General features: G+C 41.0%; 1 protein-coding gene across 1 annotated transcript; it reads right to left on the bottom strand.

Moving 5' to 3' along the window:
- Nucleotides 1-6,302: 6,302 nt before the first annotated feature.
- Nucleotides 6,303-10,459, bottom strand: cryba2b (crystallin, beta A2b). The gene is made up of 5 exons (XM_054788333.1): nt 10,332-10,459; nt 9,610-9,798; nt 8,104-8,245; nt 7,884-8,026; nt 6,303-6,644 (listed from the first exon to the last, which is right to left on the bottom strand). The coding sequence occupies exons 2-5, from the start codon at nt 9,765-9,767 to the stop codon at nt 6,497-6,499; spliced, it is 591 nt and encodes a 196-aa protein (XP_054644308.1). The 5' UTR covers nt 9,768-9,798; nt 10,332-10,459; the 3' UTR covers nt 6,303-6,496.
- Between the last annotated feature and the right edge of the window lie 4,458 nt (nt 10,460-14,917).

Here is a 14,917-nt window from a genome sequence, read left to right on the forward strand (position 1 = left end):
TTTTTTATTATCTTTTGTTGTAAATTGAGATACATCAGACAGAACCCTGTCAATAACTTATCATTCACTCCAATTCAATACAAATGTGTTTACAATGACAGTAATGTAGAATCATGCAGGTATACTCACAAGGTAAATGTATTTATATGTGAATCCTAAAGATGGAAGTCCTTGTGTCTCATAATTACTCCAAATGTTATCAGTAAAGCGCACAACAATCGTGGTTGATTGTATATTCATGAGCAAAAACAACAAGCACAGAACACTGTTTCCGCACAATGATTTGCTATATTGAAATTAATAAGTGTTTTGCTGCAGCCGACTGTTCATTTAATGAAAAATAAAGAGAAAAGAACAAATATACTGTAGCCCCACGGTCCTCAATAGGTGGCCCGCGGGCCACATTCGGGCCGGCCGAGGCCTCAGAGAACTGCTCGTTCATGCAGTACTTCCTCCTCTCTGCAACAGCGAGGCACGCGTCACAATGAAGCAGCAGTAGACGAAAACTGCTGGCATTTAAACAAACATGGCGACCAACTCTTACAAAAAAAAAAAACACTGGGCAAAATATGTTTTTTCTGAAAAATCAATGGGGAACTTGTAACATTCCGATTGAAAACGATGTTTTCGAAGCAATATAACCTGCGGAGGCGCGGACAGTTAGCAGTATAATAGACTAGTATACTGCTATACTGTATATGAAGTCCCTTTTTCATATTACCTATACAGCAGCAAGACACTAAAGTGTTTTTTTTTCTTTTATTGTTTTAACAATACCATTTGGCCCTCACAGTGTCTGCTGAGAAAAATTCCAGCCCTGGAACAAATTAATAATCGAGGACTCGGACTTTACACTGTTTGAACGTCTTGCATGAAACTAAACATGATTTGAAGTATACAACACAATTATAGAAACTGGAAATAATGTTACGGCAAATACCATTTTAGGAACAAAAAGAGAACATAAACAAAATGTCCAGCCTGCTTGTTCATCATGTAGAATTGAAATAACTAAGCGTGAATGCTCTGGTAATCATTTCTCAAGTACTGACTGAGCAAACACATTCATCTTGCGTCAATACTATATTCACATGCATTTTGCTTTTTTGTGTTTTCATGTAATATCAATGCCTGATTGGCCTGCGGCCTGCATGATGAATTTAGGATGGGACATTGATGGCGGTTGAAGGGTGTCTGGCGTCCCAGACTTGCTTTAGCTGCCTGTGTACAAATACGAGTCGCAGGCAACTTAAAACAAGCCTCGAAAGCTGGACTGTATCCACTTGTGATGAGGTCCCGTACCAGTCAACATGAAGAAAGAAATCCTCTGCTGCATAGAGGACACACACACTGCATAATTACGCTCCACTAGATGGAGGCAAAAGTTAACGTTAGTTCCGGCGCTGCTATTCGTATCAGTGTTGCATCCATTCCCAGTTCCAGACTTACCTTGCACACTCTAAACTTGTGGGTCCAAATTGCACCTGACTGCAACTCACCAGCGTCTCTCTTTACTGAGCCACAGTGGATCGGCTTTACTCCGACTGTAGAGGAATGTATATTTGAGAAAGGTGTGTGCACACAGTTACACATTTATTAAAATATCCTGTTTTTTTGGGTGTGGGACTGGGAGCTGGTGCAGGCTTGTGGGTGTGTAACACGGACACCCATGTCCTGGACAGCAGGAGGTGTGTGTGTGCGTGTGGAGGCAAACACACTCCAGGATCCAAGCGTATGACTGTAAAATAAATATGATCGTGTCAGATTAGAATAACCAAACACGTTAAACAGTTCCACTTCCTAATCTAAACTAATGTTGTGCTGAAATGCAAGAGATCCAATACAGAGAGTGCGTGAAAAACACATTTACATCCACGGTAATGCTCCATTTTGGCTGACGTCATCACAGAAGTAACAAGTTGTTTATTTTGGCAGTTTGCTGTGGCGTAGAAACTGTAAAAGTGAAAAGTGTTGCTTTTTTTACTTACCTGAAAGAAGCTGAATATATGAAACATCGCTCATGCAAGCGGTGTGAAACAGTGTTTGTCCCCACCCAGTTCTTATTTTTTTCCATGTTTGTCAGACTTAAATGTTTCAGATAATCAAAATAAATTTAAATGTCAGTCAATGACAACACAACTGAACACAAAATGCTGTTTTTAAATCACTTTCACACAAGGCCATGTAGGTTTGGATTTTTTTTCTCCCTTAAGAATAAAAGGTTTCATTTAAAAAGCTTTGCCTTCTGGCTCAGCTCTCTCTTCACCACAACGGTGCAGTACAGCGACCGCGTTACTGTTGACGCAACTCTGGCCTGCCTGTCGATGTTACGCTTCAGCCTTCCCTCGTCAGTTAGCAAGACCCCGAGATACTTGAACTCCTCTACCTGAGGCAAGACCTCACTCTCAACCCTTTTCCACTGAGAACTAGGACCTCAGGTTTGTAGGCACTGAGCTTCGTCCCAGAAGCTTCACACTCATCTACGAACCTGAAGGTCACAGCCCGATTAGACCGCCATCAGGACCACATCACCTGTAAAGACAAGCTCCAAAGGCCCCTCAAAGGGGACACTCTCAACGCCTTGGCTGCACCTTGAAATTCTGTCCATAAAAATAATGGGATCCAGTTGGATAAAAACCCATGCACCCTCCAGTACCCTTGCAAGGATGTAGCGCCACACTGCACCTCCTGAAGCCAAGGTTCAACTAACGGTCATACTCTTCTCTCCAGCACACTGGAATAGACTTTCCCAAGAAGGCTGAGGATTGTGATCCCACTGTAGTTGGAACACATCCTCCGGTCAACCTTCTTGAAAAGGGGGAACATCAAACAAGTCTGCCAATCCAGTGGTACTGTTCTCGGCTTCCATGCAGTGTCAACCAAGACAGTCCCACAACATCCACAGTCTTCCGGGTGCCCTGAAACGGTATTTTTTGAAAACGGCTTCCAGAGTGGGAAAATCTGAAAACGCCGGCTTGTCGTTTTCATGTAGGCTGTCTACACAAAAACAATGACACACCGCCACCCCGTCTTCGTCACGTGACCAGTTGTGATGCTGACCGGCTTTGATGACATGCCAACATAATATCTGAATATTGTGATGGACATGACTCACCCCAGTCGACATTCTTCAAATATTTTCTTGTCTTAAACTCCATAATGGCTCGCAGAAGTAATCCCACTTCGTGCAAGTCTAGATGAGCCTCGGGAAGAGGAAGACGTTATTTCTTCTTTTATGGTTTGGTGTGTCACGTGGTTCCGTCTGCGTGTCAGTTCACAGTGCCGCACGTAGGCGTGCCTTGTGTGTTACATCGTTTTCACTCAGTGATTCGTTCACGTCTGGATGCAACTGTTTGCTAATCCGGCACATTGTGGACGTAAATTTTGTTCAACCACCCAGAAAAAAATGTCAGGAGCGTTCCCGTGCGGACAGGACCCTAAGGAACTCAAAGTGAAACTCGTCAACCCTTGGGGCCTTGCCACTCAGGAGTTTTCTGACCAACTCAGATAGCGCGTTTGTGTTTGTGTCCTCAAACTCTGCTTTCTCTATACGGAAAGTGTATCAGTTGGATTGAGAAGAACCTCAGTGTAGATCCCTGCTTCCCCTTTCTGAGATGTTGGACGATTTCCAAAGTTTGGGAATTTTTTAAAATAAATAAATATATTAAAAAGATAAAATTGTGGAAAAAAATTCTATTCAAACTCGGAAAAAGAAGCCGTTTATTACCTTTTCGGGGGGGGGCGGATAACAGAGTGCATATCGGTCTGCAAATGTGGATGGGCAAGTATTGACAGAGAGGGGGGAGCAGCGCATGAAGGAGCCGACAGGCACACAAAAAGACAGGTAACGGCAGACTGACTGTCAACAAAGGCTGTAATTCATCAAGTACAAGTGGACTGACCTTTCATTTTTTGGTATAGAGTCAATCATTTTATCTCCAAAGTGTGCAGCGTGATTGGCGTAGTTCAATGCAGGACAATCTGCGAGTTTCCGCACATGCACTTTGTGACGCGTTCATTGACTTGTGTATGTGCGAGTGCCTGTGCTGAGCTCTGTGACTGGTTCAGTGAATGAGTAGGGGGGGACTTGTTGTGCATGTGTGAGTTTCAGTGGTTGGACTCTGTGACAGGTGACGTAAACACTGTCACAAGGTCTTGTATCACGAGATCTCGCGAGATTAAACCGACGAGATTTGGGGAAAAAGCTATTTTGTGAGAGCAAGGGCAGCCAGAAGCCAGTCGGACTGTGAATTATGGCATCACTACTATGAATGACAGTACACTAGTATGGAAGTGGCAGTGCGCATTATTGGAACTGCACGTTAAGTGCTTTACGCACACCTTGTAATCCACCCTACCTCAGTGTTCTCAGTGTCAGCGTCAGCGAGTGATGTGTGGCTGAACAGCTGCATCCGTGTTAATGTCAGAGCAGAAGCGCTAGTGATTCTGCTTTTCATCAAAGTTACTTAAGATTTGTCAGATTAAAACATGCAGAAATTCGGACTTGCCCACACTCTTAATCGCCGAGCTTTTTTTTTACGCACAGCTTTGGCTGAGCACCAACTTCATGACACACCTCCTACATAGAAGAGATATGTTGACAATTTAGCGGCGTGGTGGCTATATTTAGAGAGGAGAGGTGCGCATTAAAAGTGAAAGACAGGAAGTGTTCTTTCTGTCATGCATCTATTTGGAAATTAAATACAAATGGTAAACAAAGGTGAAGTGTCAGCCGTGTAGGTGAGCTGGAGTGGAGCTACACCTTCGTACCGCTGTGCAATGCGGGTCTGAAAGCTGCATAAACCCCTCCACAGTGCAACCCAACCCTTAACCAACAACAGAGCCAAGAAGGGAGAGTTTGGACACAATCCTCCATTGCCTGGCAACACCTCGCCTTGCTGACGAAACATGCATGGGTGTTTAAAGTGTGATGCACACATCTGTGGAAGGTGCCACAAAAATACAGCAAAAAGGCATAATATCACTAGAAAAATGTTGATACTAATAACTAATAAAAACACAAAGATTTATATATACGTTTTTTTTTATTACAAATTATTTTTTCATTATAAATATCAAAGGACAGTCGGACAAATAGACAAATACAAGTAGGTAAGACAAAAACAATGAGCTGACATTGTTCAACTCCAAGGTTGGAACTATTAATGCTGGCACCCCTACTGAAAAGCCACCATTTGACAGACAGTACAAATTGCCTGTGAGAAAATACATCACAAACGGCCATTCTGCAACTTTACAGAGGGAAAGACGACATATTGAAGGATTTTTATGATATATCATGATTGATCAGTATTATCATATATTATAATAACAGTGGTACAGTATATTGGTTCTCAAAAACTGTTGACAATAATATTGTTCAGCGTCAATTTGTGGGACAATAAACATTTCAAAACGCAACTGCATTTTTTTGTGACATGGTTAAACGAAAACATTTGTTTGTCCAGTCGTATTTTTTTTATTGTACTTTTTTCTGGTCTCAACTCGTTCTCGTGGATCCAATCTCGTGCATTGTCTGGTCTTGTGAGTAGGGTGTCTCGGGACGACCCTGGTGCCAACATTTGTTTCCTAGCGGACAGTATCTAAGGCTGTGTCCACACGAACACGGCTAGTTTAAAAAACACATCTCTCAAAAAGATCTTCATGAAACTACGTCTGTCTACACATCAGTGAAGTCATTTCCGTTGGCGGCATGATAATAAATATGGCGATTCACGGGAGAAGAGACATGTGGACTGACAGCGAAGCACAGTTACTTTTCACTAGTTTGTTTCACATTGTCTGCAAAATGTATTGAATACAAAACTCTGAAAACATAACACATGCTCTTTATTCAAATGTAGCAGATGTTGACTATCACAATCATGCTGCGAACTGTAGTCCATTTTATCGAGCAAGACAGAACTCGGTTTTCATCTGCTGTGACGCTGTCTTTGCTGAAATAATCCTGTGTTGTCGGGCTAATTGTCCTTGTTGAATTACTTCCCTGACAGTAGTTACTACATGTAGCAGAAAACAGGCATACAGTACATAACTAAAGCTTTCAATGTACCGTAGCAGCTTAGTCAAACACAATCATGATGTCCTTGCCGTGCAAAAATTCTTTTGAGAAAATTATTCTGAGCTGCATACGCACAAACAAAACCCAGGACCCTTTCCCCGACCTGAAGACGAAACTCCGTAGAGTAGATCAAGTCGTAAGTCATTTTCAGTATTCAAGCTGAGTGGTATCAACTTGTTTAGGATGATCAGTTGAAAGGTAAAAAGAAAATGCAGTCTGCTAGAGTTTTGAAGAAAAGCCTTTATTTCCTATTTCCATAAACAGACTTGAGCATGGTAAAAGAAGTGTACTCAGATATCCATACGTGTAGAGCCACAGTGCGATAGAAAGACTGAGTCCATTTACTGTTCTGTGTCGATGGTCAGTCCAGGTTGGAGATGAGGAAAGGAGTCAGTTTTTCAGGTTGAGTCGGACTTAGTGCTGGATCCTACGAATGGACTGCACCTGGTTGGTGTGAGCCTGGGTGCTGTACTCGTTGTAGTTTCTGTACTCGCCTTGGTGTCTGTCTCTCTCCAGGATGTACTGGTAGCCTCGGTAACCGGGGAACTGGTAGGCAACCCAGCTGTGTGTGGATAGAGAACCAGACAAGAGTCCCATTAAAGAACTCACACAATGCAAAGACAGACATCATTTGTGAAGTTTTATAAAGAATCAAATTCTATAGACTGTTGCAACAACAACCAACGCGAGAGAGTACAGAGCACCATCGTTTTTCTGTATTTAGCCTACCTAAGTGGCTGATGCCACACCATTTTTTTAATATTAAAATCCTGTTACATGCGGTCAAACTCATGACTGGTGAGGCACTGACTCTTTTTTTGTAAAAACAGGTTGCTCATTAGGAGGATAACAACAAAAAGAAGATAATAAGATAATAATACTCTTTGGTGAAAACAACAATGTTCTCAAATTGTTTCAAATACTTCTTAGTCCAGGTTATTTTTTTTCCTAACTGAAAAACATTTGAGGTCTTACCTTTTATTTATATATGAATTACATGCACCCTATCCTGCTTCAGGAAAAGCTCTGATACTTTGTTGTAAAGGTCTGATTGCCTCCTTGTGAGCTTGTATATATAATTATCCAACTTGGCAGTCAAATGTATTCATTCGTTCAGCAGAGCGTAAAATATCTTTAATGCATTTGACTTGCTGCTCTCCAGCTGTTGCTGTAAAAAAAAAAAAAACACTGTCTTTTTCTTTCTATGGAAAGACGGCAGTGACAAGCACCTTCCAGCTCAACCATGCCCCCGCTCAAGATAATGAGAGTACTGCAGTGCCTCTGCATGTGACATTTCTCTGTATTTTAATGTCCAATTAGCAAGAACAATTATGTCACACTTAAAGACATTACGCATGATGAACAACAATAAATGTTTACGCAACATTGTATTATTGGCCACATGATGACAAACAGAAACTGGCATGCCCCATGATCCAACTCTGCACTCAGGCGGTAGGCTGGGCTTGCACACTAAAAGTCGAGAGGAAACGCTCGCGGCAGCCTCGTCTTAGGTTTCTGCCCTGTATTTGATCAGGACATGTGCAAATGTAGCGATTTTTACGTAAGACATTTATAGAATCATACAGAAAACGCATTTAGAATACATTCCAATCAGGCTTTTTCCTCAACTCTCACTGTTAAAGTGTTACTGAAACAGATGGTGACTGTCAATTACATTTATTTACAAAAGTATTCATACTGTGGCCATGATGAAACCGTGATTCATCTTAAGCTAAGTCAGAATGGCAACCAGAACAGACATCACAGTCATGAAGACGGACTATAATGGACAACTTACGCTCCGGAGTTGACTTTAATAGAAGGCACCTCCTTGGTGCACCAGCCCATGGCCTGTAGGGAGGGGTAGTCGTCACACATCTCAAACTTACGGCCCTGGAAGTCCTCACACTCATACAGAGTCACCTTGCTGTCGCTGTGGTTCTGTGGGACGGATACAAAGCGACAACATATGACATAACACCTCTTTTCTTTACTCGTCGAAGTCCACATAAACTTACAGCACACTTGATGGGTCTGAAGGACAGAATGTGCTCGGTCCTGTAGCTGCTGTTTCCACTCCAGGCCTCATAGCGAGGGTAGTCTCCCTTCTCCAGAATAAACTGCTGCCCCTGGAATTCTGGGTACTCATAACCCACCCAGCTAGAACAAGAACCGATGTATATCACTTATATCCAGTGTAACAGTAGCAAATCTTCGTATTTACGTCAACAATACAACTTAGCCATATGCTCACAGAATACCCTCTAATGAACATGCAGCTGCTTTTGTGAAAGGAAGCACAAAGCAAACATTGAATAGTGCTGTTGCTGCAGCTGAACCTAGGAGGGCTTGTTATCTGATCACCAGTCAGTCAGCCATTATGGCTCTGAGCCATCAGATGCACGCTGCCAGCTCATATCACAATAAGGTCACACTGGGATGAGTGCAGAATAATATATTTGGCTGGAATGCATGTACAAATTTGTGTTATATTTTCAGTTTATATTTATTTGTGTTATTGTTAATGCAAATTTCATCGGATTTTAGATTTTTATCAACAGTTTTTTTCTTGTGAATATGAAATTACTTTCAAACTGACTGCTAATTTACAACCATAGTCCCTAAACAGGCCACAGATAAAACGCACACTAATGAGGTTAAGAAGAAAATGAAAGTAATGGTCAATGTTCACGGTTCACACAAACATTCATTTGGTCAATAAAAAAAGTACTAAAATTGATATAGTTGTGACTGCAAATCGTTTTAGTTTTAAATACGTTTTGAAAGTGATGTATTTGGGACATACAGTCAAACCTCGGTTTTCAGAGAAAATTTTTGTTAAAATTTTGCCTTGGTTTTCATACACGGTCTCAGTTTTTATACAAACTAGTCTGTATACCCGGTACTGTATTGTGCCCAAACAAAGCACCCTACGCGTTGCTGATTCTGCATTTTTTTATTGAGTGCGACAGCTAAATAACCCTCCATGGGGCCAAAGAAAGTTGCTAGTGCTAGCAACTTGATAAAAAAAGTGAGAGAGACTTTTGAATTTGATCTCGCCAGGATGTACAGGAAGTCCGCATAGACAATAAGTTCCGCCCATTCATCATATATAATTATTTTACAATGTTTCCTGCATGTAAACCTAGAATTATTCTATAGACAATTTTTTTTATATATATATATTTCTGTGTGTCTGAAAGCATAATAATTGGATTTGCATTATTTCCTATGGGAAAAATTGCCTGGGTTTTTGAACGCTTCCATTTTTGGAGCGAAAGAATGAGGAAAACTGAGATTCCACTGTACTTGTATTGCATGTGATGTGGCATGTGGTTTCTGCCTATGTCAGCCTAGAATGTCCTTGTGGGGCCGCGTTTCGTGACTTATAAATAAGATTGTGATGAAATCATTTCAATATTGAGGGAAATAACACTGAGGGGGCAAATCACGAGGAGCATATGAAGAAGAACTTATCTGAATCAAAGAGAACATTATTAGAATTGCCGCAAGGATCTACTTACGGTCCGTTCTCAACCTTAATGGAGCGAATCTTGTTGAAGCCCCTCTCCATGATGTTCTGGCACTCCAGCATAAACTCACAACGTTTCCCCTGGAAGTTCTCCTCCTCCCAGACAGTGATCTTGAACTGACCCATCTGCTCCATCTGTTGAGTGTTCATGGCTGCTGCTGCGATGCCCCTCAAGGTTACTCTGAAAGGGTCACAGGGATTTAAACAGCTGGATTAGATCACTTATCAAGCAACAACTTGACAAATGCAATTTTAAAATTTTGGAATTTTGGAGGAAAATTAAAGTGGTGATTGTCTAAATAATAGATTCTGTAAATGTTTTGTATATGTAGATTTTGTATTTTGTCACTTGTACACAAATAGCATTCGTCTCCGCTATGATGCAAATGCAGCTGCAAAAAACACGACTTCTGCAATACAATTCTGTACTACCAATTTCAACAGCTATTTAAAAACACTGGCTCCATTTACCCACTTTCTTTTATTTTGAACTAACTCACTAGCATCTGACTGATTCTTAGCATACTTGTGCAACAGTGAGCCAACACCTTTGCTCTCCTTGTCGAAATGCTGTAATTCAAACAAATGATTTGCTTTTGGTCTAGACAATATCCAAAGTTTTTACAGCATGGTTGTCAAGCACGCCCTCACGTCTCAAAGCCGACTCCTCGTGATCCTGTAACTTAGCTTAGTCTGATATGTTGATATACTCACAGACGGTACTGATGGGGGACAGATCCAGTAAAATCAATGACGGGGTAGAGACCCTCGCTTGTGTTTTTATAGGGCTGGGCCCCCTGGACCTGGGCCACTTCATTTACCCAGCAGCCTTGCACACTCAGCAGCTAAGCGGGCCGACTGAAAGGGCAGCATTAGTCTGGTGCTTTGTGGAGGCTTCGGGGCGTCATTGTCCTCGGCGCTGCAAACGGACTTAGTCATCACTATGGCAGCCACGGCCGGTATCAACCTGACCCAGGACTATACAACGCTAACGCACTGACACAACAGTTTGATTGGTGTGAAGAGATAATAGACACATTCTGGGAGCTGATCCCCTCTGTCTCTCTGTCTCACACACACACACACACACACACACACACACACACACACACACACACACACACAAAGTGGATGTAGCCTACACCAGTGATTCCCAAATTTTTTTGATCGTTTCGGAAAAGGAACTTTTACAGAAGTGTTCTCCTTAATGATCCCTTCATGAATGCACGCACACGCACCAGGACATATGCCAGGCCGGGTATATCTCTTGTCTCATCCATCTGTAGCGCGTAAAATTCACACGATGCGCACTGCGCAATTCCGAGTGTTAGGCTTTCAGACACCCTGTGGTCATACTTTTTCATTTTTATTCACTTGCCCCTGATGGGAAATAGTGTAGGCTAACTAAACGACACTATTTATTATTTATTTACAAAAACAAAACTGTGGTTGTCCAAATAAATACACATCAGCCGAAATATTAGGTACAGAGGTAGGCTCAGATACATAAAATTCAAGAAGTGTATAAAATTGTTGTCCTGAATTATTGTCTTCACAAACATAGTGTCTACAGTGGCACTAATTTGCAATATGTTGACTATGATGATTGCAGGTTGCAGTGGCATAGCTTCAAGTAGCATTTACAATTTGTTATGTTTCTTATGCAAACAAACTCTCCTGTTGTGTTATTTACTTGCCAAAGCGTCCCTATTGTTGTGAGCTTGGGGATTTTACAAAAACAAAAACACAAAAAATGGAAGGAATTGAAATAATAAAACAGGATGTTGGGAATTTCTGTATTTTAAGACTTTTTTCAGACTTTGTTGAACACAATTAGTCTAAAATTATGCTATTATAATAAGGAATTATCTTGTAGCAACTGATTTTAAATTGATAGTTGACCTATATTATTTTGTGCTCCATATGAATGAATAAAAGTACACACACATTTTTGGTTGATTTTTTTTAAGATCTATGATAATATATTACAAAATGTTTTCAGGTTTTGCAAGTTCGACATCCTGTTCAGTGGAAGCCATGCAGCTTTTTTTCCCTTCACCAGTGTGACATCTAGTGGAAAGATTAGATATTGCATCCGTGCTGGACGGATGGCCTCGAGGAGGACAGAGGAAGTAATAATCAATGTTAATCTTATTGATACAGTAGGATCATTAAATTACAAAATGTGTGAGTGAGAGAGAAAGAGGGAGAGGTGGAGTCCAGCTTCCTAACCCGTTCATTGCTCTTAGACGTGTGTGTGTGTGTGTGTGTGTGCGTGTGTGTACGTGTATGTGTGTGTGTTCCTGCTGCCCCCAAAGCAGGTGAGGGGCAGGTGACGCTTATGTAGACACAGATGTCACATGTTTGTGTTCTAAAGCCTAGGTTCCCAAAGTGGGGTACGCAATTGCCGTAGGGGGTACGTGAATAAAAACGAATTAAAAAACGAATTTTAAAAAAGTGGGGAAAAAAAACCTTAATGCGCTCGAACGCCTCATGTGAATAGCCACAGCCGGTAGTACAGTGCTGAAGAAAGGAGACAGCATGAAGTCGTTCATTGTTGTGTGTGCGTTAGATCAACAAATAAATAAGTGTGATATGGATGTTGTGGAGTGAAAGTGTTTAATCTGGAAGATTTTTCAAGATCATTTATATTGTGTGCTAAAGGAGAGCTAGTCTTCTTACGTGGTGCTGTGACTAATTAGTGCGCCTTCTGAGCTGTATAAGCCTACCGGCTGCACTGACCATGTTACAAAGCCCCCAGTTTTACACGTGGAAGTAAATGTATGCTTTCAAGAATAATGTGTCTTCTTCGGGCGTTGCGGCCACTGCGGTCCTTGAACACACCATGCGTGATGCAGTTGAGATGTACGTGTATGACTTTCTCAGACGCCGTTAGACAGATGTGTGTTTTCTGATCTTCCTTTCACCTCGTCCTTGTTCACAAATGCTAATGCTGTGTGTAAATGCACAGAGGTGAGGTTTAATAATGTCAGCTCTGTGCTGCTGTGCATTTTTACTTGGTGCATAATCTCATGCTATATGCCCTTACATGCCCATTGGGCTCAGTAATAAGCCTCGTATTGAATTCATTTCCTAATTGGTTTCTGTACTTTATGTGCCTTCATTTTCATAATTATTTATAATTACTACGTTTATGTGTAACATAAGTTGCATTGTACTGAATATTTCCATGTTGTTGCAGACTAAAGAACAGCAAAAGAGCATAAAGATCACAGTTCACCACATCTTACCACAGCTTGTCACCACTTAAGTACTCAATACACATACAAGTACAAATAAATTCACCAAATAGAAGACAAAACTGCCAGGAGATTTCTTCCCCCTCTAAAACCCTCTCCGTTTTAAATTAGTAGCCTTTGTGTGCAGTTGAAAAATAAGATTTTTTTAATATAATATATGTCATAATGAATAAATATATATTGAATAATATATCAAAGATGTTTCATTGTGTGGTTTATGTCTTTTTAAGTGTGCAGGAGTAGTTGGTCCATAACTTCCATTCAGATGTCTGAAGGGGGACACCACTGTGAAACGTTTGGCAACCACTGTTGCAAAACTTGAAGGATTATAATGTAATCTGTGTTTTGTTTTGTTTTGTTACAAAAGGTGACGCGCATATTTAAACAGTTGCCCATAGATGCATACGCCACGATAATAAGTTCAATGTTTTAAATACACCTTTGAAAGAATCAGTCGATCAAAACTGGAATAATAAGGTGCTTGAAGAGTTGGGTTCATATTTAATGGCTGGTGTGTTGACACTCAATGCATTCTGTCAATCATGGCTCCGTGGTGAAGCCTACAGATCCCTCCTATCCTGTGAATGCAGCCGCACACACACTCATTTTCCTGTAAAATGTCTTGTGGTGTGTATTTGCATGCAAAGCATTCCACGTTGCGTTCTGCACTGCTACGAAACATATCTTTCTCTTTAACGCTCCTTTTTATGATCAATTTGTTCTTTAAATAATGATTCTGCACTGTAATCACTGGCGCTGTGCGTCATCTACAGAGGCGTAGATACTGTATAAGTTGAACGTAAACAATTTAAGGCAGCTGGGGAGATGGCTGCGTTCACTGACCCCTCTGATGATACAACTCACACATTAGCGACATAAAATGTTAGTAAAAACAGAATGATGGAATTAAAGAATGTATATTACTTGATATTCAGGCAAAGGGAGTTTTTGTACTTGTGTTGCCCGCGTATTAATGCTGCAGAGTGAGCTCTTGTTTCCGAATCACTATGAAGAGCGCTATTTGAATAGTCAGTGAATGCACCTGCACACATATACGACAGTGTTTGCATAATACACACACACACACACACACACACACGTGACTTTGTGTCACTGCACTGAATGCCCTTCTTCAGGTGGGACGTCACCATGGAAACTAATCCAGGTAAGGATGATGTGAGTAGGACATCTGCTCCGACTGCCTCCATTATTTCCTCTGATACCAGATCACGGAGTGCCAGCAAAGCAGCTGGAAACACAAAGAAATGAGGGAAACGTTAACATGCTTTTTGTGCTCGGGCAGCCTTATTCAATAGGCCAACTCCAGCCCACAGATGACATCACACCGGCCTGCAGATCTATTCTGTTTATACTTACAAAATAATTTACATTATTCACTTACAATATAGACAATCTTTGATGATTGGTCGTTCAATAAAGGAGGGCAAAATGACTGCATGTTCAGGCTTGGGGGAGGACAATCACTCTTCTGTCATTTTTGATGACAAAAGACCTCTCAAAAAAAATCTTAGCTGGTAGCCTTACCCAAAGTGGCGCCCTTGGTGAGTTTTCATACGCTGCCCCCCTCATCTGCGTTTTACTTTTGTTTGCAAAAGAAATTGAACGACATTGTTTTAACTGTTGTTTTTACTTTATATGATAGTGTGTCACCCAATTTACATAGCTAACAAATGGCAAAGAAACACAAAAAAACTCTAAAGTACAATATGAATACGCACAAAATAAAAACCAGTATCGGATTATATCAGCCTGCATCTAAAACTATGTATGATTTGTGCTGACGTCGGATTTAAATTGATATCAGACGATATTCAAGGCTGCAATGATATCGTATCGGAAGTGAAAACGTTGTATATATGTAATAACGGGTTTTAACACAAATTAATATTTAAAAAATATATATATGTATATATTTTGGTGGCCCCCTGAGGCCACGGTGACTCTGCCTGTACTGCCTATATTGCTTAATGGGTCAGCCGGCTCTGAGTAAAAGTATTCAGGAAACTGAAAACCGTCACA

This window comes from Dunckerocampus dactyliophorus, chromosome 9 (genome assembly GCF_027744805.1).
Source record: "Dunckerocampus dactyliophorus isolate RoL2022-P2 chromosome 9, RoL_Ddac_1.1, whole genome shotgun sequence".
Classification (NCBI taxonomy): Eukaryota; Metazoa; Chordata; class Actinopteri; order Syngnathiformes; family Syngnathidae; genus Dunckerocampus; species Dunckerocampus dactyliophorus.